Source organism: Engystomops pustulosus, chromosome 2, assembly GCF_040894005.1.
Source record: "Engystomops pustulosus chromosome 2, aEngPut4.maternal, whole genome shotgun sequence".
In the NCBI taxonomy this organism is placed as follows: Eukaryota; Metazoa; Chordata; class Amphibia; order Anura; family Leptodactylidae; genus Engystomops; species Engystomops pustulosus.
The window spans coordinates 41,880,735-41,907,164 of NC_092412.1; the positions used below are offsets into that span (position 1 = coordinate 41,880,735).

The 26,430-nt window shown below is 44.2% G+C and overlaps 1 protein-coding gene across 2 annotated transcripts; it reads left to right on the forward strand.

Annotated features, from left to right (window-relative positions):
• The first annotated feature begins 5,151 nt into the window (after nt 1–5,151).
• Nucleotides 5,152–26,430, forward strand: USPL1 (ubiquitin specific peptidase like 1). 2 transcript variants are annotated; one of them, XM_072134370.1, is made up of 9 exons: nt 5,153–5,295; nt 9,753–9,923; nt 10,894–11,022; nt 11,137–13,768; nt 14,754–14,843; nt 17,325–17,454; nt 21,310–21,435; nt 21,538–21,692; nt 23,381–26,430. In XM_072134370.1, the coding sequence occupies exons 2-9, from the start codon at nt 9,798–9,800 to the stop codon at nt 24,892–24,894; spliced, it is 4,902 nt and encodes a 1,633-aa protein (XP_071990471.1). In that variant the 5' UTR covers nt 5,153–5,295; nt 9,753–9,797; the 3' UTR covers nt 24,895–26,430. The 2 variants fall into 2 exon arrangements, with proteins under 2 accessions (XP_071990470.1, XP_071990471.1); XM_072134369.1 differs by having other exon boundaries at nt 5,152–9,923.

Genomic DNA, 26,430 nt, shown 5'->3' on the forward strand with positions numbered 1-26,430 from the left:
CATGTCCCCCCCAGACAACGAGCATGCCCCCCCTAGACAACAAGCATGCCCCCCCTAGACAACGAGCATGCCCCCCCCTAGACAACGAGCATGTACCCCCCCCTAGACAACGAGCATGTACCCCCACCTAGACAACGAGAATGTACCCCCACCTAGACAACGACCATGTCCCCCCCTAGACAACGAGCATGTCCCCCCCCCCTAGACAACGAGCATGTCCCCCACCTAGACAACGAGCCTGTCCCCCCCTGTGGCTGCGTGCCCTATTTTGTGTGTTTGTGTTATTTTTGTCTTCCAGGACCGTGCATGCTGTGGACTGCTTCGGATTCGAAGGATTACATCGATGACCGACAGTTCTAACAAATAAAATGGTCAACGAGGGTGTGTCTGCGTTTTTTGTTCAATAAAATTTTCTGAAAACGGTGTGATTATTTATTTTTTTGCGACACTCTTCATAGTTTGCCGTAGTAGTGGTGCCGGCTAGGTGACGGTGCTCATTACTAAGGGCTGGCCTTAGTGTTTGCCTTAATTTTTTTGGCAAATTCACACTAACGCCCATACCATTACCCCGGTACCCACCGCCACCAGGGGTGCCGGGAAGAGCCGGGTACAAACCAGTACCTGACCGTCTATAGATGGTCAGGTAGTGGGGCGGCTGCAGGCTGTTATTGTTGCGCTGGAATAGCCCCCTAACAGTGGCCTATCCCAGCTCAGTAATGGCGGCTGCTGCTGCTTTTTTGTATCAGGCTGATTTGAAAAATAGGGGGAGCCCCATGCCGTTTTTTCTTCAAATTTTTGACAAAAATATGCGTGGGGTCCCCCCTTTAAAGGGGGCTCCCAGGCTGTTTCCCCCATTTTTACAAAAAAATGGGGGGGAAAAACGGCATGGGGTGCCCCCTATTGTTCAAATCAGCCAGATACAAAAAAGCAGCAGCAGCCTGCCATTACTGAGCTGGGATAGGCCACTGTTAGGGGGCTATCCCAGCGCAACAATAACAGCCTGCAGCCGCCCCAACACCTGACCATCTATAGACGGTCAGGTACTGGTTTGTACCCGGCTCTTCCCGGCACCCCTGGTGGCGGTGGGTACCGGGGTAATGGTATGGGCGTTAGTGTAAATTTGCCAAAAAAATTAAGGCAAACACTAAGGCCAGCCCTTAGTAATGAGCACCGTCACCTAGCCGGCACCACTACTATGGCAAACTATGAAGAGTGTCGCAAAAAAATAAATAATCACACCGTTTTCAGAAAATTTTATTGAACAAAAGACGCAGACACACCCTCGTTGACCATTTTATTTGTTAGAAATGTCGGTCATAGACGTAATCCTTCGAATCCGAAGCAGTCCACAGCAGGCACGGTCCTGGAAGACAAAAATAACACAAACACACAAAAAAGGGCACGCAGCCACAGGGGAGGACATGCTCGTTGTCTAGGGGTCAGGGGTAGACATGCTCGTTGTCTAGGGGGGGGGGGAAATGCTAGTTGTCTAGGGGGGGGACATGCTCGTTGTCTAGGAGTCGGGGGGAGACATGCTCGTTGTCTAGGGGGGGGAATGCTCGTTGTCTGGGGGGGGGGACATGCTCGTTGTCTAGGGGGGGGGGCATGCTCGTTGTCTTGGGGGGGGACATGCTCGTTGTCTAGGGGTCAGGGGGAGACATGCTCGTTGTCTAGCAGGGGGAAATGCTCGTTGTCTAGGGGGGGAAATCCTCGTTGTCTAGGGGGGGGACATGCTCGTTGTCGCAGTAAAGGGGAGGGGTCCTATGGAGCGCAGTAAAGGGGAGGGGTCCTATGGAGCGCAGTAAAGGGGAGGGGTCCTATGGAGCGCAGTAAAGGGGAGGGGTCCTATGGAGCGCAGTAAAGGGGAGGGGTCCTATGGAGCGCAGTAAAGGGGAGGGGTCCTATGGAGCGCAGTAAAGGGGAGGGGTCCTATGGAGCACAGTAAAGGGGAGGGGTCCTATGGAGCACAGTAAAGGGGAGGGGTCCTATTGAGCGCGCAGTGAAAGCCATAAAAAACACATTTGATATTTTCCTTCCCGCTTCCCAGTACAGGGCCTGGAATATTTAATACTGTCACTAGGAAGTATAATTTGTTACGCAGAAACAGGCCGCACACAGCTCTGTACGTGGAAAAATAAAAAAGTTATTGATTTTTGAAAGTGGGGAGTGAAATATGGAAACGCAAAAATTGTTCCGTCAGAGTAATGGAGCAGACGGCCGTGTATGACCATTCTGCTCCATTACCGTCATAGAGCGATGACATGGACCTTATGTGGACCCCAACAGACCCCTCGTTTTCATGATCTATGGGGGTCACATCACTGAAACCCCCACACATCAGCAGGTTAAGCCCTGTCCTATGGATAGGGCCTAACTTGTATTTGTGGGAAAACCCCTTTAACCCCTTAACGCTCTGCGCCGTAGCTCTACGACGCAGAGAGTATAAGGAGTGTATGAAGAGGGCTCACGGGCTGAGTCTTCTTCATACAAGGTGGGGGGTTTTGCATGTTGCAGAAAACCCCCACCGCTAATAACCGCAGTCGGTCATTGTCGCCGGCAAAGTCTTTTTTACGATCGCTGTGCCCCCGAACGTCATCGGGGGCGGCGATCGTTTGCCGTGGTAGCCTCGGGTCTTCTTTTGACACGAGGCTACATGGCTTCTGCAGGTTCGTTACAATGAGCCAGAAGTATTGCAGTATATGGTAGGAGCGATCTGACCATCTAGGGTTAATGTACCGTAGATGGTCTAAGAAATAGTGGAAAAAAAAGAAAAAACAGGTTTTAAAAATAAAAAAAATTTATAAAATATTAAAAATTCTAATCACCTCCCTTTCCCTAGAACGGATATAAAACATAATAAACAGTAAAAATCACAGACACATCAGGTATCGCCGCGTCCCAAAATGCCCGATCTATCAAAATATAAAAACGGTTACGGGCGGCGGTGACCTCCGAGGCGGGAAATGGCGCCCAAATGTCCGAAATGCGACTTTTACACCTTTTTACATCACATAAAAAATGAAATTAAAAATGATCAAAATGTCGCACAGACCTCAAAATGGTAGCAATGAAAACGTCGGCTCATTTCGCCAAAAATGACCCCACCCCCAGCTCCGTGCACCGAAATATGAAAAAGTTATTAGCATCAGAAGATGGCAAAAATTTTTTTTTTTTTTTTTTTGCACACATGCGTTTAATTTTTGAAAATGTATTAAAACACAATAAAACCTATAAATCCGGTATCACCGCGATCGCACCAAACCAAAGAATAAAGCTGAGGTGTTATTTTGAGTGCACAGTCAAAGTCGAAAAAACTGAGCCCACAAGAACGTGACATGTGCGGTTTTTTAAAAAAATTTTTCCACATTTGGAATTTTTTGCAGCTTCGCAGTACGCGGCATGTTAAAATAAATAACATTACGGGAAAGTAAAATTTGTTACGCACAAAATAAGCCCTCACACAGCTCTGTACACGGAAAAATGAAAAAGTTATGGATTTTTGAAGTTGGAGAGCGAGAAATGAGAGAAAAACCCTGCGTCCTTAAGGGGTTAAGGGATTAAGTATATGGTACAATAAAAGCAGAATAGAAGGGCACTGGGGGGGGGGGGGTTAGGGGTGGGGGCAGGGGGTCTATGGAGGAAAGTGTTTAACCCTTTAGCTGCTGCCTGCAGTCACTGTAGAGTACCTGTTATCACACTGCAGCAGCTGCACACACTCGGCTCTGCTTCATCAGACGAACTTCAGTGAGGAGCAGGAGGAGGTGGGGGCAGGGAGCCATTGATGTAGCAGTGCTGGAGAGTTCCTGCCTGCACGGAGGATGATCCCCTGGGGCTGCTGTGCAGGGGCAGTGCAGAGAACATGACACTCTGCACTGCTCCATCCATCCATCCATCCATGTGCCTGCAAGTGGCAGCCTGAGGACAGGGAGGGCTCTGCCTCCCAGGGGAGGGGATGGGGGAGGTGCCGGCTCTGCAGCAGACAGCCCGGGAGCTGGAGAGGAGGAGGACGCTGTACCCCGCCCCCTGGCTTCTCTGTATCCTGAGCAGGACGGGGGCGGGACTCGGGGGCGGGACTCGGGGGGGGGGGGGCGGGACTCGGGGGCGGGACAAAACGGAAAAATCCGTGAAACCGCAAAAAAACCGGGACTTTCACTTAACGGTCCGTGCAGGCGGGACAAGGGTTAAAAAACGGGACTGTCCCGCCCAAAACGGGACGGTTGGGAGGTATGATATATATTATAGTGATCAATTAATATAGTGCAACAATAAAGAATATTTACCACCTATATATAGGATGCAGGATTGCTGAGGCCTGAGTGATGAAAATATTTTAATGGAGCTGTGGTTATACACTGTTCCATCTGCATCAGTCTCAGGGTGATGGTACGCGTGGCGTTTTGAACCCGGTTTTGGTCCATTTTTAAGCAGTCTGTCAAAAAATGCATGTGGTTTTTGACAGGTATGACCAATTATCTAAATTGAAACTGGTCAAAATGCATGTGTTTTTTGATGGACTGCTTAAAAAAGGGCCAAAAATGCATTCAAAACGCCATGTGTGCCATCACCCTTACAGGCTTGACCAGAGCAGCAATGAGCATTAAACATAATGCCTCCCAGATGGGGGCTCTGTTTCTGGCTTGTAATTACCAAAACATTATGGGTCCTCTGAATGTCTAGAATTGTACATGGACAAGCCCTTCTCTGGTAGCACTTGCATTTCTTAACGCAACACAAATACTGCATGTGAATGCAGTGTTGATGCTACAAGAGAGCTGGCAAGTATCATTTCAAACCCAAATTACTAATTTGTATGTATTTTATTATCCCTTTGTCTCCTGTTTGGTTGGTGAGGTTATATATGTTCAAAAACACTTCATTTATACAGATTACACATTGATTCCATTGTATTAATTGCATTGAAAAAGCAAACATAGCCCATGGGCTGCAATAAATCCTGATCGTAGAGATGCATCTTCAAAGATAGACATGTAATATGGGAATCAATGGGGTATGTTTTGTAGAGCCTGACATGTGATAAATCATAACCCTACACATAATTTGCTTGTAAACATTTCTAGTGTTGGGCAGAATTTGCCCATATTTAAGATGGCTCTACGTCTATTTGCGTCATCAGCCTACGCCGGAAGTGGGGAAGCAGCGCCAAAAGTGAGCGGTAGTGGTGCGTGATGAGTAATTCTGCCGCCGGAAGTGGGGACGTTGCTCTCACGTATTTCATTTCACGTGTAGCCGGCTTGGTACCGAGTGCGGTGTCGTGTATATGAGAACGAAATTCAGGTGAGAACACGGATGTGTTATAATGGCGCAAGTCTTATAACCCGAATAGTGAATATTCACCAGCTGGCCGAAATATACAGGCACATAGCTAGCTGTGGTTATGGCCATGTTGCTTGTCACTTGGCTAGTCTAAGGGAAACCATAGTGCATCAATATCACAGATCATGTATATTCATTATATAGATTAAGTATAATATATATATATATGACTTAATGCCTTAATACACGGCTGGGGTTGGCTGTCATTGTACAGTCAGGATTGTACAATACTGTACAAATAGAAATTTTCATTTTCTTACAAATACCTGTACACACATATACAAAAATGTACAATACAGTTCTATTTTTTTTAAGGTTAATGATACATTAATGCACATTACACATTCAAGTTACATGGAAAAAATACAGTTTGCCCAATCCTCCCCTTTGTAAAATACCTGCTAAAGAGATATATTTTGCTTGTTGTATAGAACTGAGTAATATTTTAATGGGGTACATAGAGGTTTTGTGGTTTATGTAAAAAAAAATAAAAAAAATTAAATATAAAATGCAGGATGGAAAGCAAGCTGCACCTTTCTATCCTGCTGAGTGACATATGTGCTCAGCGGAGGCAATGCAGGACCATGGGGAGCGGATGCAGTGTATTGCATCCGTTCACAGCCTTGCCTGGCAGATATGTTTGTCAGCTAGAGCGGGGATCCAGTGATGTCACTGTCCATTCTAGGGTTCAATGAGAAATCACTGATGGTAAAAAAAATTAAAAAATGCCAATGTGAAATCACCCTAACACTGGGGTAATTGCTGATGGGATCCATAACCCGATTAAACTGTGTCCACAATGAGCTGCGGTATGTGTCTATTAATTTGTGTTTTATTATGCCTGCACCGACAACTTTAGCTGAAGAGCGTACGGCAAGCTATCTATAAAGGCCGCCTTCTGTAAGATGGTGCTGGTGGGCCAGCGATAGGTGAGTGCTGTAAAAGACCCACCGGCAGGAGATCCTCTGCTCTACAGGCATCTTATTACACCTTGGGAATTGGACATCAGATTTCCAGCTTCACCAGGGCTCTCAGAGACATCTGCTTTCTGCTTACCAGTTATAATTGTCCATTCTAGTGTATGCTTGTATTCCTCCAGTGCTAGATTAAGGGTGCGTTCAAACCTTCATTTTATCAATTGCAATATTTGATGTCCAAATCAGGAGTGGAGTGAAAAAAGAGGAGCAGCAGCTTCTCTCAATGATATATTCTCACCTATTATAATCCACTTCTGCTTTTGGCTTCAAAAACTACACCTGAAAAACTGAATATGTGAACATACCCTAAATAAGGCAGTGTTGTAGATGCTATTCTGGGTAAGGAATATGCAAATCTGCTAATTTTCAAGGGCGGGGAAACCAGTGTTGCTTTAAATAAGGCAGCTTCCGCTTTATCAATGTGTGTATGCCTGGTGACCTGCAAATTCAATCATTTGGTTAATTAATCCCTGATCTATACCTATGGCCAAAACAGTCCCTTTGGCTTCTTGTACACACTGGGTGTAGTACATGGCCTGCGGAGAAGGGATGGGGTAAGCGCTTCTCACGGATCCTCTGTCTATAGAAAGCCCATCCAGTTTGTGGTGTGTTGAAACAGTGTGATCACTGCACCATGCTCGGGTTCCAAAGACCGCTATGGGGGCCATGATTTGGACACACATTTTGCTGCCAGGTCACAGCCCCCATAATGGTTATGCACATGAGGTCTTCAACTGTACGGAAAATATGTAATAAACATGGAATCAGCGATGCATTGTCTGTTATATGGCTGCCAGGTCTGCCCTAAACACGTGACTATTGATCCAGGCTAGCAACAGGGGGATCTATAATTCTGTAAATTGGGGGTCACTCTAGGGCAGTGATGGCTAACCTATGGCACTGGTGCCAGAGGTGGCACTCAGAGCCCTTTCTGTGGGCACTCAGGTCATCACCACAGATGACTCCAGGTATCTTCCTGCAGTCCCAGACAGCCCAGGACTTGCTGTGCATGGAGCTATTTTAAAGTGACAGCTCGACCTGGGACTATTTTTTGCTTTATTGGTGTCCTCAGCTGCTGGTATCAATGAAAACTGTGAGAAAGGAGTATAAATCACAAATTAAATTCCTGTGTTGGCACTTTGCGATAAATAAGCGGGTCTTTGTTGTAGTTTGGGCACTCGGTCTCCAAAAGGTTTGCCATCACTGCTCTAGGGGGTTTGCATGTGTAATGGCAGTGTTGACAATTCAGTAAAAACATTTTGTAGTCTTATGAGTGGAGAATTCAGTGATAATATGCAAGTGAGAATGTAGCTGCATCATGGTTCAGGTGATACATGTATCAATACTGTACATCTCAGTACATGAGTATTTATGGATGTGCGCTACGAAGGACCAGTGTTGTAGCCAGCCTCGGTCATGTGAGTATCACGTTCCTGTAAGTGTTATGTCGCTGCTGTCAGTAGTAGGTCGGAGCCGGATCCTTGGATCTGGTGGATGCTGCAGCTGTCTTATCATGAACCTTTACACGTATTAATAGTACAGGCTGGCACAGCGTGCGTCTAAACTGGTGTAGTGTTACCAGCTCACTGGGGCTCAGGAGGAGAGTTTATAGATTACTTGTATGCAATTCTAACAACTAAGGTTCATTTTAGGGTGTTTTTATTGTTTTTATGAGATCTTGAAAGGAAATCTACCACTACATAACAGTAAAATTAAGCTAATCGTACTCCCCATGTTCCTCTTCATTTCCCATACCAGCGCTGGTCTTCTTTAATCTTGACACACCATGGTCACCTTAAAAAAACGTTTACAAAAAGCAGCCCGGATGGCAGGGACGCTAATTATTCATGAATAGTGCATGATGGATACCCCTCTAATGTGTATCCCCAGTAATTAGCAGCTTGGAGCACCGAACATTGTGTCCTCACACTTAGGGCTGCTGTTCTTTCAGGCGATTGTGGCATGTCAAGATTAAAGGGGTTTTCCCATGAAGGTAAGTTAGGCCCTATCCACGAGTTGTGGCCTAACTTGGTGATCAGTGGAGGTCTCAGTGCTGAGACCCCCGCAGATCTCGAGAACGAGGGGTCCGCAGCGCTTTGCAATTTCCGTCAGCTCCATGGAGATTAATGGAGCAAAACGGTCGTGATGGACCCCTCGTTTTCGTGATCTGCGTGGGTCTCAGCACTGAGACCCCCCACTGATCACCAAGTTAGGCCTTATCCCATTAGGAAAACCCATTTAAACAGCACTATATACAATATGTGAATATATTAAGCTTAATTTTACTGTTATGTAATGGTAGATTTTCTTTAAGCCTTAAAGGAGTTGTCAATCTTTTACTAACAGGTTCAAGTTCTTATGTTTAGGTGGAGAGTTGCAGTACCCGAGTAGGACCACTATACAATGGACAAAGCCTCCTGCCCTAGAGCTCTGTCCACTGCATTGTCTCCAGCATCTTTAATAGATTATTGGGTGCAGCATCTTATTGTCTGTCTGCATGGGGATATGATCAATTTTTTTTTTCTTAAACATATGTAGGGGGTTCAAACCTAAAACATTAGATGTTTTGCTACAGTGGCCAAATGTACTATTATAGTTGCATTATGAGGTCTCAGCATATCCACAGACCTCTGTTTAACACAACGGAGGCCAAAAGATGACTGGCATATATCACAAAATACAACTAGAGGGGCAGTATAGTAATCTGAACTATGTTAAGAAATAATATTATATGTATGAGCCTGTATACTTATTGGGATACATCTGAACTAGGAATGTACTAGGCAGGAGCACTTCCTGTCATATAGTACCATAACTTGATGTGAACACTGCCTTATTAGTGAAAACTTATGCAGAATATTTTATCTTGCACCACAAATTAAAGGGGTTGTGCCAAGTTTTCAATTTATCCCCTGTCCACAGGCTAATAAGCCGGTCACGAGGGGCCAACTACTGGGACCCCACTGATCTTTCAACTAAGAACGTGGGTACCTTTTTTACTTATTGAATGAATCAGCCGGTCAAGCATGTTCCCTGCTGCTCCATTCAATCGTGTGGGAGTATTGGAAATTCTCCGCCACTCCCATTCACTGTCTACAAGTATGCTGGAGATGGCTGCTGCCGCGGTACCCCATTAGTGAGGATTGGACCCCCAGCAATCCATCAGTCATACCCTCACGGACCAGCTTGTTAGGGGATAGGTGATGACTTGCAATCTTGGAACAACCCCTTAAGTTGGTTTTATCATTGAAATGAGAAATGGCAAGTCCTTCTGAGCTATTGTAAATGGGACTTCTAGAATGTTCCCTCTTAAGATTGTTCTGCACACCATTGTCTTCCATGGGACTTTCAGGACTGCATTTTTTAAACTACTTATGTAATGGAGATAACAAATTGAAGTGAATGATGTCAATAACTTGTTTCTACTCGCTTGTCTTTCAGGGTTCTCTGACATGTCCTAAGCGGTGCTGGCAGGTTACATGTGCTATGACAAAAATTAACCAATGGGTGACCACAATGGCTTCCAAGACTCCAGGATCTGCAGTGTCATTGGTTGGACAAGGGTCATTTTTAGATAAGCCCTCACTTCACATGGTGGGGTACATGGGAGAAGTCAGTGAAACTTTTTATTTTTAAATTTTTGTCTTCTGCGCATATGTTTTACTGTTCTACTTTTTTTTTCGTTCTCTTAACCACGGAAATCTTTAAAAAATGTAAAAGGCGAAAGATCTATCTTCAACATAAATGTTGCATTTGTTGGCTGTTACGTCGCTATCTGAACCTTCTGTTGTTTTATTATAAAGCAATAATTTTTATGTATTTGTTCACCAAAATGTGTTTTCCTGAGGAAAATAAAATTTTGACACCTTTTAATACCTCACACATGTGGAGATTAACATACCATAATCTAGGGGCTGCTGCACAGTCAGGGACACTTTTTTTCTCTCTAGTTGTGGAGATATCAGCCCCAGTATCTGACCATTGTAATCCTCTCCACTGTTAGAGAAGAGGTGCTGAAGTGAAGGAGAGGGCGTTTGTTCTGAAAATGTTATCTTAGAAGATTAGCATAATGCACTCTCCCTCCTAGCACCTCCTCTCTTAACAGTGGAGATGATTTATACTGGGACTGATATCTCAAAAACCTTGTCAGGTAGAAAATTGTATGTTTCCCTGAATATGTGTAGCAGCTGCTACAGAATGGCATGTTCATCTTTATGTTTGAGGTGGTGAAAGGTCCTCTTTAAATGAATGCAGATCTTACTCTGACTGCAAATCTGATCACCCAGATAGGCATATGTCCTTATCATGTTCTCCAGCTACAGTTCTGATCACTGAAGATCTTTCCTGTATTTAAGGAGTATTACAGTTTTTTAATATTGCTCACCAGCTCCTTTGCTGAAGTGGTCATGGTGCTCTAGCAACTAGCCTCTGCTTCACAGGGTATTAATGTCATATCCATTAGTCCCATGGCTTGATCCCATTCAAGTAAATGGGACTGAGTTGTAATAAAATGTACAATAGTGGGCTTGCAACTAAGTTTGGGCTATAATTAGTCCTTAAATATTATACTTTTCCACTTTAGAGTCCTCCTGCCATCAACGCTCCCCATGATGGATGCTGTCCAGTGTGCAAGGCCAAGGGCCAAACTCAAGCCCTCAAGACGTATCGCATCAATTTTACACAGTCAATATTCCTATGTTCTAACCCACAGGTATGTCTGCTTTAATTCTTTTACTTGTTGTTTGAGTTGTTTTTTATTCTTTTAGCTATTACTAGTTGCATTGTTACATACTTTTACTTATTCTATTTTTTTTTTCTTCTTAAGTGTATATATCCATTGGGATATACTCCCTTGGATAATATAATTGCAAACACTGCAGACCTCAAGAAGAATGGCAGCCCTAACAAGCAGAAAAAGCGGAACTTCTCTGACGGATCAGTGACTTCACTCCCGTGTGAGAAGAGACCGAAAATTGATCAACCCATCGTTTGTGATTCTCGTAGTTTTCAAGCTGATCAATGTAAACTGGCTCCTGAATTTCCATCACTGCAAAGTGGAGTGAGTCCGCAAACAAGATCACAACATGATCAGAATGGAGGCGCAGGTACTCGGGTGCAAAATGTCTCAGGAACTACTTCCAGTAGTCCCGCCTTATTGAACATGTCAGGTCTCTCTATGGGATCTCTTGGAAAATGTACACCTGATCTACCCAATGGAGTATCAGTGGTACAGAATAGCCATGAAGAAGTATTACAGAATGGAAATCTAGCAGTCATTGATACTTTAAATAGTGTTTCGCCACTGGTCCCTGAAGCAGAGATGGATCTGAACTCAAAAGAAGTGAATGAAAAGGTAACTGAAAAGACTGAATCTTTAAATGATAAACATACATCGAATGGTCTTGACTTCCAGCCAGACCATATTCTTGCCCAGTTATCTACATCTATGTTGCAGAACAGTCAGCAGGATTGCCAAGCGGGGCAAATTTCCTCTAAGGAGATGCCCCTCCCCCAAAGTAGTATCAATACTAGGTCAGATTTGGAATCTGAGTTATCGGCATCTTGTGGTATCATAAGTAACCTTGGTTTGATAGAACCTTCTAAAGAACAATCAGAAAACAAGGCCGATGTGGAAGCTTCACCGTGTATCCAAGATATTAATTCTTCAATTCAGGATGGACGTGTAGAAAATAAAGTCTTCTTGGAATTACCGTGTGAGCAGTCTGATCAACATATAAGCTTCATGGCAGAAATAACTCCTCCGACTTGTCCAGAAGCACCTGTGCAAGACAAGAGTTTTGGAAGTGCTGAATTATCAGAGCATCTTGGGGCAATGCAAGAAATGTCCGTAAAGACAACCCCTCGAAAATCTCTAGACGATGTTCTGCTAGTGAGTCCGGCAGAAGATCACTCCATCACAGACCTGTGGCAGGCGGCACCTTCTCCGCCATGCCTTGTGGGAGAAGAAAGTGCAAATAGTCAGTCTACTTTGCCATCGTGTGATTCTGAGGAGCCATCTAAAGGGATTTCAGATATGAATTTGACTAGTCCTGTGCCAGAAGAAACTATATTTAACCCTGAAGATCAATTAATACGACTTTCTAACTTGCTACAAGAACCAGTGCAGGAATGTAAAAAAACAAACTCTGAAGAACAAAGGCCCTCGAAAGTTTCAGAAGATGATCAGTCTGAGAGCCAAAAAGCTTTGATGGACACTTTGGCACCTTCTGAAGACCATTCTGTTGCTGAAGCAATTCCATTACCAGACAATATTTTCTCCATGACACATGATGCCTGTCCTTCTGGTGCTGAAAATGACTTGGCTACTCCAGTTGACCCCTTAATAGATATTCAACCTGCTGGCAATCCAGATAATAGTTCCTTGGAGAAAGATTGTGAACCTCAGGACACCACTTCTGTACGAGAAGACTACAATACACACACAGATGCCAAATCTCCAAGCAAGGTGATCTCACCAGCTCCGAAAGTCTTGTTACAGGACTGCTTGAAGTGTCGTTGTGGACTGAATCTACAGAAGACAAGATGCAATAGCCCTACAACATCAGAGCCCTGTGCTGAAATATCCACATCAGGTTTGGTCAATGAGACAAATCATGATGACAAATCTTCAAAGAAAATGTCACTTCCAGCTCCAAAAATCCTCTTACAGGACTGCATGAAGTGTCATTGTCAAATAAACTTACCTTCTGCGAGTTTGCAGAAGACTTTGTGCAAAAATTCTACATCTGAAGACTGTAGTTCCTTGTATGAGGGAAGAGCTGATATGGACACCGAGAAAGCTCTGGCACAGACAGATAGTTGTATAGCTGATGAAAACCCTAAAACCACCGTGCAAGAACAATGTGAGTTGCTACTATCTCAACAGAAGAAGAGGTTTTATGAAAAAACAATATTACCTGACTTGTTAATGGATATTCAGCCTGAGCACCGAATGGAAGAGTCCTCATCGGCCGTGCCCAGTCCTACATCTGAGCCCACAGTGTCCGTGCCTCTGCCGTCATGTGTGGAGGAAGGAAAGCAAGAGGCGTTTCAGAACGGTCAGGTCAAAGACTCCAGTGACAATGAGCCGATGGACGTATTGAATGGCAGCATTCACGATGGCTCCAAATCGTCAGATAATTTTGAAGCCTCCATAAATAGCGATGGGTTGGACAATGAGAGCGATGAAATGGAATCCAAAAGCCAGGATGCCACTGAAGTCAATAAAACACCTCCGGCTCAGATGAACAGAACACTTCAACGTCGTCTGCAGTGGCAGAACAAATATTCCTTGTGCTGGTTAGATTGTATTATGTCCGCCATGGTGCATTCGGAGACTCTCAAACATTTGGTGGCAAAAGGTCATCATAGGACCAAGGACTCCATCATTCATCGCCTCTTTACTAAGTATCAAGAAGCTTCAAGCATGTTGTTACAGAAAACCAAAAGGAATAAAGGTGGGTGATTTTAATTTTTTTCTTTTTCTTTTCTATTTACATTCTGTCAATTTTACTTTACATGTGGGTAGTTCTCGGGTGGAGGTTGGGAAGCTGCAGAAGGCTGTGTTTGCCTGTATCTGTCTCTTCCAGTCCTCTACACCATCCCCCCCTGCTGCTGAATGCACATAACAGGAAGTGGGGAGGGAGCTGGATGAGTGTGGAGGAGAGGAGACTGACATAGGCACACACAGGCTGCAGCTCCCTCTCCCCAGTATTCAAAAGGCTGACATAGACATTTTTAAAATCTGAATATTTTATTGGGACCTGTCAGCAGCTAAAAATAACTTTCCTAGTGTGTTTTATAAATTTGATACATCCTCTTGCCCAGGTACAGTAGGGAGAATAGGCAGTGTCAGTAAAAGCCAGATGGTGAAACTGGGCAAGTGACCATACACCTCTCAGCCATTATTTTGTGGAGCATATTTGCATATACAGATTTAGTATTCGGAGGGTGTTCCAGGAGTCATTGTGGTGTAGAAATCAACCTTTAAGTAGCCATATGGTATCATCAAATGTTTGTTGCATGCATAATGGCACGGGGCGGAGTTATGAGGCAAATCCCACAGCCGTTACACTAGTTTTGCAGATACCCTGAAAGGGTACAACCTAAGGGCTTGCAGAACCTATTGTTTGCAGCTGCTCACCCCTTTTCTTTCCATAGAGCAGTGCAGGTCTGGTGCTGCATGCTCATCACCGTCAATGGGGACTGATATCCAGCCACAAATGGTGTTGTCGGATATTGATCCCCATTACTTTTGTGTGAATTAACCCTTATATTTAGTCTGCATTCACCATGTTGAGCAGTACAAGATGGTTGGTTGTGTTGGATGAAGAGGTTATAATGCAGTTTGCAATCATCGTACTTATGATTAAATATGTCATCTACTTGTATCCATACTTCAGGGTTCACCTTAATCAATCCTTATTTTTTTTTTTTTTTCAGTTTACAAGCGACCGAGGTATAGCAAGTGTCTGGAAGAGGTCAGAATGGAAGTCTTTGAAAAAATAAAGTCTCCTTTGAAATGCGATTTGGGTACGTGCAATCTTTACGCAGAATTTGCAGATTTGCTGACTATTTGAATACATATACACCTGATGTGAACCTGGAGGTAAAACTGTTCTAGTTTCCCCTGGCAACCAATCAGGGCTCAGCTTTAATTTAATAAACAGCTGTGCGAAAATGAAAGCTGAGTTCTGATTGGTTGCTTTGGGCAACTAGAAAAGTTGTGCTCTTAGACACTTATGATCTTCCCCTTTAAAGGGAGTCTTTATTTTCATCCATGTAATCGGTGTCGCTGCTGTGTAGAGGGGGTACAGGGACTCCTATCATAGTTCGATATGCAATTCCTTGCATTTTGGCAGTCAGTGACACTGTATTCTGTGTGTACAGTCATTACATATTATGTGTTTTAGCCTTAAAGGTGGATTTACCTTGCACATCTACTAGATATTTAGTAGAATTAATAATGGGACAAGCACTTTATGCCAATCCTGTACAAAGGGCTGGGGCTACATCCCATAATGAGAATTGATTTCTGTATGCCCCCTGTATGTGTAGCAAATGTCTTCAGCTCCATTCAGCTATATGGATAGTGAAGGAATGTTGCTTTTGGAGCACCCCTTAAATTTTAGTGGGATTTTTTTTTTTAATAACTAAAGAGAAGCTGTCAGAGCCGTTTAGGACCATAAACTAACTACAGGTTCTTATGGAACTTTCCCTGTATCTGATTAATGCACAATATTTTACTTGATTCATTGAGGCATCTGCGCTGCTCCTGACACCTTTTTTGTTACTTCATTGCAAGTGCTGACCTATGGCCTCATTGTACATTCACCAAACCTAATGCTCATGCGTAGTTAAGACAGAGGGCTGACACACTAAACAATAGGTCCATAAGAACCTGTGGATGCTTCAGTGTTTCCTGATAAATTCCCTGGAATTTCATTAAAAAAAAACACACGTGTTAACCCCTTCAGCACTAGGAGCCCATATGTCTCATTGGATTAAAACTTTCATGTGCAGTTTATTTTTAATTAGGTGGCACCCCTTCATTGCAGGTGTCTTGAGAAGTGACTAAACGTTTTTGGACATAAAGGACTGCGTTTTCTAGTGTAAGTAGAATAACTGCTGCCAGGTACGCATATTTATTGGCTCTGCAATGCCGTATGAGCCTCGCCCGAGCCAGATCCTCAAAACATTAGCGTCCCCCTTTTTTTTTTTTTTTTGTTACACTCGCATTAGATTATGTCAACTTATTCACCGATTGAAAAAGGTACACAAATTGGTAACTACCACTAAAGTGGTCTCATATTTACATTAAAGAGATGGCCTTTATAAATGGCTTCCTTGCCTTAGCTGGCATTTTCTTAAGGTCCTTGTTGCAGTCATTCCCTCACGTCATGGGTCTCAAAGTTTAAGCTTTTGTAGAACCAGGCAACTATAGGCACCATACTATTACACAGCGCAGAAGCCGATACATGTTTGCGGAACCAGGGTTATCCAGCCTAAAAATATTGATTAAACATCCATAGAACTACCACCAATAACAGATTGTATTTGTGGGGGTGATGGGTGGGGAACTACCACCACTGTTGTCAGAAACTAATAAAGAGAGAATGAAACAGGCAGCGGACTGCGCTGTTCTCTGTGTAGAGGTCAGACCGGGTTACTGCAGATCTTCTAAGGCAGTGGTGGCGAACCTATGGCACTGGTGCCAGAGGTGGCACTCAGATCCCTCTCTCTGGGCACCCGCACAATCACAGAGCACAAAGTTCGCCAGACAGGACTCAAGGCCTCTTGCCGTCCAAGGACCCTGGAAGGAAACTACAATGATTTCTACTGTATTGATGTCCTCAGGTGCCTTTGCAATTTAAACCTGTGAAAGAGCAGGGAGTAATAAGTTACTGCTTTAATTGTGGCATCGGCACTTTGCGAAAAATATGTGGGTTTTGGTTGTAGTTTGGGCACTCGGTGTCTAAAAGGTTCGCCATCACTGTTCTAAGGGAAGCCTAGCTGTAGGGACTTGGCCGCTAGACATTGAATGGAGCTCTCTGCTCCCTGTTCCATTCTGTTTCCCAGAAAACTCACTCCTACTTCAATGTGTATCATACCATAAGTGAAGCTGCTCAGACATTGAGAACAATTTGCATAGTGTTAGAGCCTGTGAAACTGTAGTGCAGAGAGGCCCTGGTAACGCCCTCTGGTTTACCAAAACCTTTTCCATAGCGCTTTAGTGATCACAGGGTTCATATAAAGACAAGACAAAAATAAGACATTACTGAGTGATAACATGCATGAGAATACAGTCTATAAGGAGGACACAGGAGGTATAGCTGTGAGAAAAGCCTGGTAACCCCCTCAGTGTCGCAGCCCGCTGCAGGAAGGTTATACCGTACATATGAATGTACCTTCTGGTGCTGAATGGGTTAAGTGCACAGCTTAATAAAGATATTTTTATTTTGGCTTTATGTCATTTTTGTCTCTTAAATTCGATCTTTCTTTTTTTTTTAACAGGAAATAAGGAGAGCCCGGTCTTTGCGTTTCCTATACTCCTTAAAGAAGATCCTGAGGTGGAGAAACTTTTTTTGCATTCAATACTATGGCAGTTTAATTGCGAGAATTGTGGCTTTAGCTATCAGCGGAGGTAAGACAACCTTCCAGTGTATCTTCTGGTGCAATCCAAAGGAAAACTAATCGGCCCTAGATTTCCTGCCATCTCCTGCAACAGTCCTGTAGAATTCCTGCAGAGAAGACAGGTTAATCTTTGATGGCTACTAGTAACTGCTTAGCTGAGATAAGTTAAGTGTGAACAACCTGTTTCGGTGCAGCAACCCACAGGATAGTATTTTGTAAGTTCATTTCCTCAATTAATGAGTTATTTAACTCTATCACTGCTTGGGATTTTGGATATTTTGTACCTCTAATAGCCTGAATAATGTTCTTATTTTTAAGGGGACCCTGTCACCTGGGACTCATTTTCACTAAAGACAAGTTACAAAATCCCATGACACCTGCAGTGCAAATCTGATTTTTGTAAGCATTTGCAGTACAATATAATTGTGTGTTATAACTTGCCTTGTACCCTCACAGAATCCTCTGTGTAGTCCCAGGGGATGGCTTTGGTTTAATATTAACAGAGGTAGACCAGATCACCCATAAACACAGTCTTTATCTTCGCACGGATCTCCTCTCTGCTTAAAGCTTCCAGAAAGCAAAGCAAACCATGAAAAATACTTTATTTTCAAACTTGCATTTTAAATAAAATCATCCAGAAGTCAATGCGTTTCAAGTGGTTTTACCACTCTTAATAATGACTGACTGGCTTTGGTTTGGATGCATTTCAAAAAACATGTGACTTGTCTGTGCTATTCAATTCACTCCTCAGTTCTTTGCCCTCACCTTTGTGCTCCTCCCTCCTGCTCATTTACAGAACTCACAGCCTGGTGAGCTGTCATCAGTGAGGGAGGGAGGAGCTGTACAGGAGCACAATTGGGGCCAAGAGCTGAGTGAAACGGACAGACAAATCGCACATTTTTTGAAATGCATCCAAACAAAAGCCCAACCCCTGGGATTACACAGAGGATTCTGTCAGGATGCAATGTACCGTATATACTCGAGTATAAGCCGAGACCCCTAATTTTACCACCTAGAACTGGGAAAAACTACTGACTCAAGTACAGCCTGCCAGCCCCCTAGTAGTATACAGCCTGCCAGCCCCCTAGTAGTATACAGCCTGCCAGCCCCCTAGTAGTATACAGCCTGCCAGCCCCCTAGTAGTATACAGCCTGCCAGCCCCCTAGTAGTATACAGCCTGCCAGCCCCCTAGTAGTATACAGCCTGCCAGCCCCCTAGTAGTATACAGCCTGCCAGCCCCCTAGTAGTATACAGCCTGCCAGCCCCCTAGTAGTATACAGCCTGCCAGCCCCCTAGTAGTATACAGCCTGCCAGCCCCCTAGTAGTATACAGCCTGCCAGCCCCCTAGTAGTATACAGCCTGCCAGCCCCCTAGTAGTATACAGCCTGCCAGCCCCCTAGTAGTATACAGCCTGCCAGCCCCCTAGTAGTATACAGCCTGCCAGCCCCCTAGTAGTATACAGCCTGCCAGCCCCCTAGTAGTATACAGCCTGCCAGCCCCCTAGTAGTATACAGCCTGCCAGCCCCCTAGTAGTATACAGCCTGCCAGCCCCCTAGTAGTATACAGCCTGCCAGCCCCCTAGTAGTATACAGCCTGCCAGCCCCCTAGTAGTATACAGCCTGCCAGCCCCCTAGTAGTATACAGCCTGCCAGCCCCCTAGTAGTATACAGCCTGCCAGCCCCCTAGTAGTATACAGCCTGCCAGCCCCCTAGTAGTATACAGCCTGCCAGCCCCCTAGTAGTATACAGCCTGCCAGCCCCCTAGTAGTATACAGCCTGCCAGCCCCCTAGTAGTATACAGCCTGCCAGCCCCCTAGTAGTATACAGCCTGCCAGCCCCCTAGTAGTATACAGCCTGCCAGCCCCCTAGTAGTATACAGCCTGCCAGCCCCCTAGTAGTATACAGCCTGCCAGCCCCCTAGTAGTATACAGCCTGCCAGCCCCCTAGTAGTATACAGCCTGCCAGCCCCCTAGTAGTATACAGCCTGCCAGCCCCCTAGTAGTATACAGCCTGCCAGCCCCCTAGTAGTATACAGCCTGCCAGCCCCCTAGTAGTATACAGCCTGCCAGCCCCCTAGTAGTATACAGCCTGCCAGCCCCCTAGTAGTATACAGCCTGCCAGCCCCCTAGTAGTATACAGCCTGCCAGCCCCCTAGTAGTATACAGCCTGCCAGCCCCCTAGTAGTATACAGCCTGCCAGCCCCCTAGTAGTATACAGCCTGCCAGCCCCCTAGTAGTATACAGCCTGCCAGCCCCCTAGTAGTATACAGCCTGCCAGCCCCCTAGTAGTATACAGCCTGCCAGCCCCCTAGTAGTATACAGCCTGCCAGCCCCCTAGTAGTATACAGCCTGCCAGCCCCCTAGTAGTATACAGCCTGCCAGCCCCCTAGTAGTATACAGCCTGCCCGCCCCCTAGTAGTATACAGCCTGCCCGCCCCCTAGTAGTATACAGCCTGCCCGCCCCCTAGTAGTATACAGCCTGCCCGCCCACACGGCCCTTAAAAAAATAAACATATATACTCACCCTCCGATGTCAGCGCGTTCTTTCTTCTCCGCGGCTCCTCTTCTCTCTTCCGGCATGGACTCGGCCATGTTTTCTTCTAGCATGCGCATGCTATGACGCGGCCGCTGCTGACATCATAGTATGCGTGGCCGCCTCCATGCCGGAAGATAGAAGAGGAGCCGCGGAGAAGAAAGAAGACGGGACACGCTGACATCGGGGACATCGGTAAGCCGCGCTGACATCGGAGGGTGAGTATTTAAGTTTATTTTTTTTTAAGTGGGTAATTTTTTTGGGTTATAGACTCGTGTATAAGCCGAGGGGACGTTTTTCAGCACATTTTGTGCTGAAAAACTCGGCTTATACACGAGTATATACGGTAAGTTATAACACACAATTATATTGTTATGTAAATGAGGTCCCTGTTGACAGGTTCCCTTTAACATGCAGTAATAAACCTCAGTGATGACATCCTGTTAAAGTGTCAGAATCGGAGTCCGCAATTTATTCACACAATGTACATACAAGATAGGTTCCATAGGTTTTTACTTGAGTTGAATTTGTATGCAAGTCGGAACTGTATATTTCATAATTGTAGCTCCAGACGAAAACATTATTTTGTCCCAGTGACAATTGGAATTTCAAAATTTTTAGCTGTAATAGGACCAAGGATTATCAATAAAACTTCATTACAGACACCTGACAGCTGATTATTGGAATCTGGGACTAAAGTAAAGCATCTAGAGAGCTTCACCCGAGCTCACAGGGGTCCGTCTTTAACTAGGGGTCGTCTGTAAGTTGGGTGTCCTTAAGTAGGGGACCGCCTGTACTACATTAATAACATAAAGATGCATAGTACAAACAGCTTTTAAGGGGGTAATCCTCCATTCCAATATACAGACTTTAATGCTAATAAATTCCTGTATATCCATAAACCTAACGAATGTTACTGTCAGGTGGGTGAAGTACTTGGGCTTTACTACTCCCCCTGTATGGCTGGAATCCCTGAACTGTAGTAGCTCAGCTCCTCCTGCTCTATAACATGCTGCCTGGTGATAGAACACTATGTAGAATCTGCACAGCTCCTCCTGCTCTATAACATGCTGCTTGGTTATAAAACACTATGTAGAATCTGCACAGCTCCTCCTGCTCTATAACATGCTGCCTGTAGATTGTACATATTGTACATTTGTTTTATAGATAAATGGATGAGATTTCACATGGGTGTGAATTCTAGAAAGGACATTTCATCCACTACCTGATGGGGTTAGTAGTTAACCAGTCACCAGATTGTCCCCCATTAGAGTTATAATGCGCAATTCATAACGTTTCAATACAATGAGTAGACTTTTTTTTTTGTTTTGTAGATGCCGCCAAACATTGACTACATTTACCCAGATCCTTCCGGAGTGGCATCCTCTTAATGCAATACATATGGGGCCATGCAGCGTGTGCCGCAATAGTCAGCAGAGGCGCTCAATGGTTGTGGAAAAGTAAGTTGGTTTTTTCTCCTACTACTATTAAGACCTTCCTAAAGGTAAAATATATGATCTGTATCATAACATTATGTACTGAATATTTTGTTTCTCTTGTAGTCTAAACGCCATGTTCATGGTTCACTTTGTGGAAGGTTTGCCAAGCAACGATCTGAAAAAATATTCCTTCCAATTCCATGGCCATTTGTATGAAGTGAAGGAAGTTATCAAGTATAAGAATGATCACTTCTCTACTTGGATCGCAAATCCTGATGGTGAGTACATGAGGCGAAACTGGAGTGTGGTGTTGTTTTTGCTTGAACAATTATTTTTAACCTACGAGGGAGGGATTCGCACTGCTTTCTGCAGTACAGATCACAGAACAGGTATAGATCATTAATAGGAGAGCAATGGAAAGCGACAGCTGGAAGCGGCATTATACTGGTTGGAGACCAGCAAGTTTGATCTCTGTGTGGGAGATCTACCACCTCAAATGTAGAACTGACCTAAGTTTTTAGTTCTGCAGTTCTACATTCTGGACAGTAAATCCCACACCAGTTGTACAAGTTTGGCTGAATGAGGCCTTATATCAGAAGTTTATAGTCTGCACTGTTTTCAAATGTCCATATTATGATGGGATGGAAAGTGCAGGAATTTAGTGATAGGAGCCCTCCAAACCTCACACCTGTAATTTCTTTATTGTATAACCGGGTTAATTAGGTGAAGTAATTGCCCTTCTTACCCATCACCCCCCTCTCTGCTGCCTTTTAGGGTTGACTGTAGAAACACATCTTTGGAGATGAGATGCTGACAGGTCATGTAGATGCTGATATAGTGTTCAGTGACTGGATAATGAGGTACAGGGGATCTCTGCCCAAGCGTTTGGATTAACAATATAAAATGTGATCGCTGGTGTGTAGGTACTAAACACTCAATGGTCCCCAGTAGCCTCCAGCTTCTGTCTCCAAGTACCACTCGGTCACTTTAAGGGAACTCGTAACATGGTTTATGTTTTTATTATAAAAGGGCCAATTTATTGAAAGACCTGTTGTGGACCTTTTTGTTTTTCTTGTATTTTTATTTTAAGGATGTATACATCCAGCACTGAAACCCGGCAGAAAATGTAAAACCATTCTGCCGCAGGAGTAGTGAATTTTTGATTTTCAACTTTTCCATTTCGAAATTGGCGTTCACATCTTCAGCATAGAGTGATGTTCTGCAGATTACACTGTATAACGCAGTTCACATTCTGTTGCAGCTATACATCTGAAACACTTCACTGACAAAAAAATGGTACTGGTTATCGTTGTAAACTAGTCACTGATACAAGGATAAAAAATGTTTGACATCTTTAAACGTAACCTTCATTCAGCTTTGATAAAAAGGAGATTTCATATTACTTAGTATTTTCCTGGAGAAGTATTGTAGTATTAACATTGACACTGAGTGATATAAAATCTCCTTATTAAAGCTGAATAAGTTACTATTTTAAGATTGTTGTATCAGTGAGTAGCAACTATAAATTTGGTTACATTTTTCCCTCTTGCTTTGTCAATAACATAGCAGCCATAGAGCTCTGTGTAACCATGTGTTTGTGTTCTTCTGCTAGTTATATTCCAGGATTGCAGCTTCCTGTGTGCAGTGGGGAGTATCCTCACACTGCTGTTCTCTGTGCCTTGTGCTGCTTCACAGCTCCTCCTTTCTGATGTTGGTAGAAGGTGTAGCAGGCTCCTGCTAGAAGATACCACAGCAGTCACTCAGGAGAGGGGAGAAACTATGGAGCAGGACCATGTACAGTGCACAACAGTGTGTTTAATCACCAAGAGTACTGGGGATGTGTCCTCAATCTAGATTATAACCTATTTTCCAAAGTTCTGCTGCTTCTAACGCACGCACACGTCAGGTTATGGTAAGACAAATCTCCAGGACAGTAAATAACAAATGTTGTTTTTTTCTTCTCCAGGTTCCTGGCTTGAATCCGATGATCTCCGAGGCCAATTTTGCAGACGCAACCAAAAATTTCTGGTGCGAGCAGATGACATTCATATCTTGATATGGGAGAGGAAAGATGTGACTATATCGAAGGAAAATGTGGAGCTCGGTCCGACGGCGCAAGATCCAACGTTTTATTCATCAAATGCACAAATGGCCTCTGAAGATCTGAGCGCGTCCTCAGAGGCGGCTGCTCCACTTCCCCAGCAGGTTACTCCTTCCCCATCAGTTGTGCTGAACACGTCGGACCCACTAGCGGGAATGGAAGGCTATGCGGCTGATGATGTCATAACACTGACTCTGGTTGAGATACCCCTCGATGCAAATGGCTGCCCTGTCGAAACACAGACTGAGCTTCAAGCTCCTGCTACTTGTACTGCTCCCGTAGAAGCAAATCAAGAGGCAAGTACACACATTACCCAACTTGACACGTCGCCCAATGCACAGCTGTCGAGTAAGGAGGACAACACGTGTACATCGGCTGTCTCTCCTGACTCTAATAAAAAGACTTCGCCGATTAAGGATTGTAGTGTTATCATAAGTCCTATAAAACAAAGTGCCTTAAAACCACCTGCTACCAGCACCCCCTTGCACACCCCCTTTATCCCTAAAAAGAGTGGGGTCACCAACTGGTTGACTCGAATAGTCAATAAAGACCAATCTATCATAAGTTCTGCACCCAATGCTGCCAGTCTTCTAAAGCTTAAAGCTGGTACTCCTCTGAAGGTGACTGATGCAAACAGCGCTGCCAAGAAGGCTCAAAGCTTCAATGGCTTTCAAGGCAGGTCTTCGAGTAAAACTAGTCTGCTGGCATCCAGTATATTTCCAGGATCAGATAAGCCGACCTTCAGTGTCCCCAAAGACAAGACGTCAGGTTACAAGAAGACTGGGAGCAGCGGTCTAGATTACAAAAAGCTTTTAAAGGAAGGGAGTTCGACCAGTGAGGATAAAATTCGGAAACTGAGACTAAAATTACTAAAAAAATTGAAGGCCAAGAAAAATGAGTTGGCCACGTTAGAAATGTTGTCGAAAAAGCAACAGGGTGGTCCGCTCAATGGCCAGGCTTATAGTGGTTTTAATCGTAAGGATCATCTCCAAGGCTTCTTGAAGGAGCTTCAGGATCAAATAGACAATGCTGATAATGAATCCGTTTGCACTATGAGCTCCAGCGCCTCTATATGTAGTAGTCCCGGAGATGCCGAATTCTTTGCAGAACTTTTCTCCCCATCCCCCGTTGACAACCAACTGAGTGACGGCAGCTACCTGGAGATGTTGGCCGATGGTTGTGGAGTGGCATCAGCCGGCCAGTTACCACAAGCTAATGGCCAAGCGGGAGCTATGGGTGTCCTACAGGCCACCTCAAGTACTTCTTACCCTACAACCAGCCCACTTAACCATTCTGAGTCATTAAACATCATGTCCAGTTCGACTCTAAACGTTCCGAATGAGGACAATGGTTACTTTGACTTTGATGATTATTTCTGAGCAGTTTTAGTAACGTTTTGGTCTCTGGGTCACACCTTGCATCACTAGTGTTGATGTTTGTTTTCCAAAATGGGATGTGAAAGTTGTAGCAAGTCTGGAGCCTTTGGGTTTACAGTGACTTTTGGCCTACAATATAGGAGCTACTCTCTATCTTATGAAAGCAAAAGTTTTGGGTGACTTTTGGGGCGGGGAAATGGAGGTTGCTGTAATATTATGATACTACTGTAGGATGCTGGAAGCATAAAAACTAATAATAAAGATAAATTTTGCCTGAATCTTCCAATGTTACAAGGACTGGGCGGCCATGTATTGTGTAGATGAGGTTGCCCAATGTCTCTAGGTGTTGTGTGTCGGAGGATTTCTGTTTATCTGGCTAAGCTGAGTGTGCATGTGTAACTCTCAGCCACTCTGTTTCTCATCCCTGTGCTGTGTGGACTGCACACGGGTTACACCTCTGACCCTCTGCACTTTATAGATGGGGGTTCAGCCCACACTTGCTCACTGGAAAGTAATAACCATGCAGCAAAGACTCTTGACCATCATTTACTGCAATTGTTTACATAAAGGGCAAGTAGTAGAAGGTCTCTGTGCACAGACAAGAATAGATCACAAAGTGCCGAACCGCTTCTTCAGGTTCCGGTGTAACTAAGTTTCACCAAGTATCAGTTTTTTTTTTTACCGATCGGACTGTTGTGCCCCCCACCCCCATGCGGTTTCATTGCAGTTCTAAACGGAATCAAAGCCCAAAGTGTGAGCCTCCGAGTTTGTCCGAAAACAAAACTAATTAATTTTAAAAAAGCTACTTTGCGCTTTGATTAAGTTTCAAAATGTGACCACAACTTAAAGATATAAAATTCAAAGAAACCTGGTCTTTGGCAGTCACTGCAATAGTTAAAGCACTTGATGATGAATTTGTAATACCTGACCCCACCGTGAGGATTCAGTATGAGGCTATTTTTGTGGAAATGTGCAAGAATTTTAGTGTGTTGTGTTTTTGTTCTCAGATATTTATTTTGTTCGCTTTTAACCTCTAGCAACCTCAATGAAGGAGGAGGTAATTTGTTCAGCATTCTTAAGATCAGTATTACTCGGCAATCTGCTGCCGCCGTTTCAGCACTTCCTGGGCCCTCCTCCACAAAGCAGGAAATGGCCATTCAGCCAATGAGGAGGCTTCACTGCTACAGATGATCGGCTGAATGGATTTTTCCTGCAGTGCTGAGACAAGACCAAGAATTGGGCAGCCGTAGGGATGTGGCAAGCAGTAGCGGGGGATCTGGTGTAGAATTGTTGGGGGTTGAGTTTATTTTCTGTGTTGATGCCCGTGCTGCTCATTGTTATGGACAATTATTCCGATAGTAAACTATGCAGGTAAAAACAAACCTAACTTTATTTTTTTGTTTGACATATTGATTGTAGAGCCTCTATACTATAATAATTTCCCTGCACACAATTTTTTTTCCCCTCCCGATTGAGGCTCAGTTTGTACATTTCCTGGTATGACTTGAAATTTGTACATTGACTTCCTTTTTTTTTTTG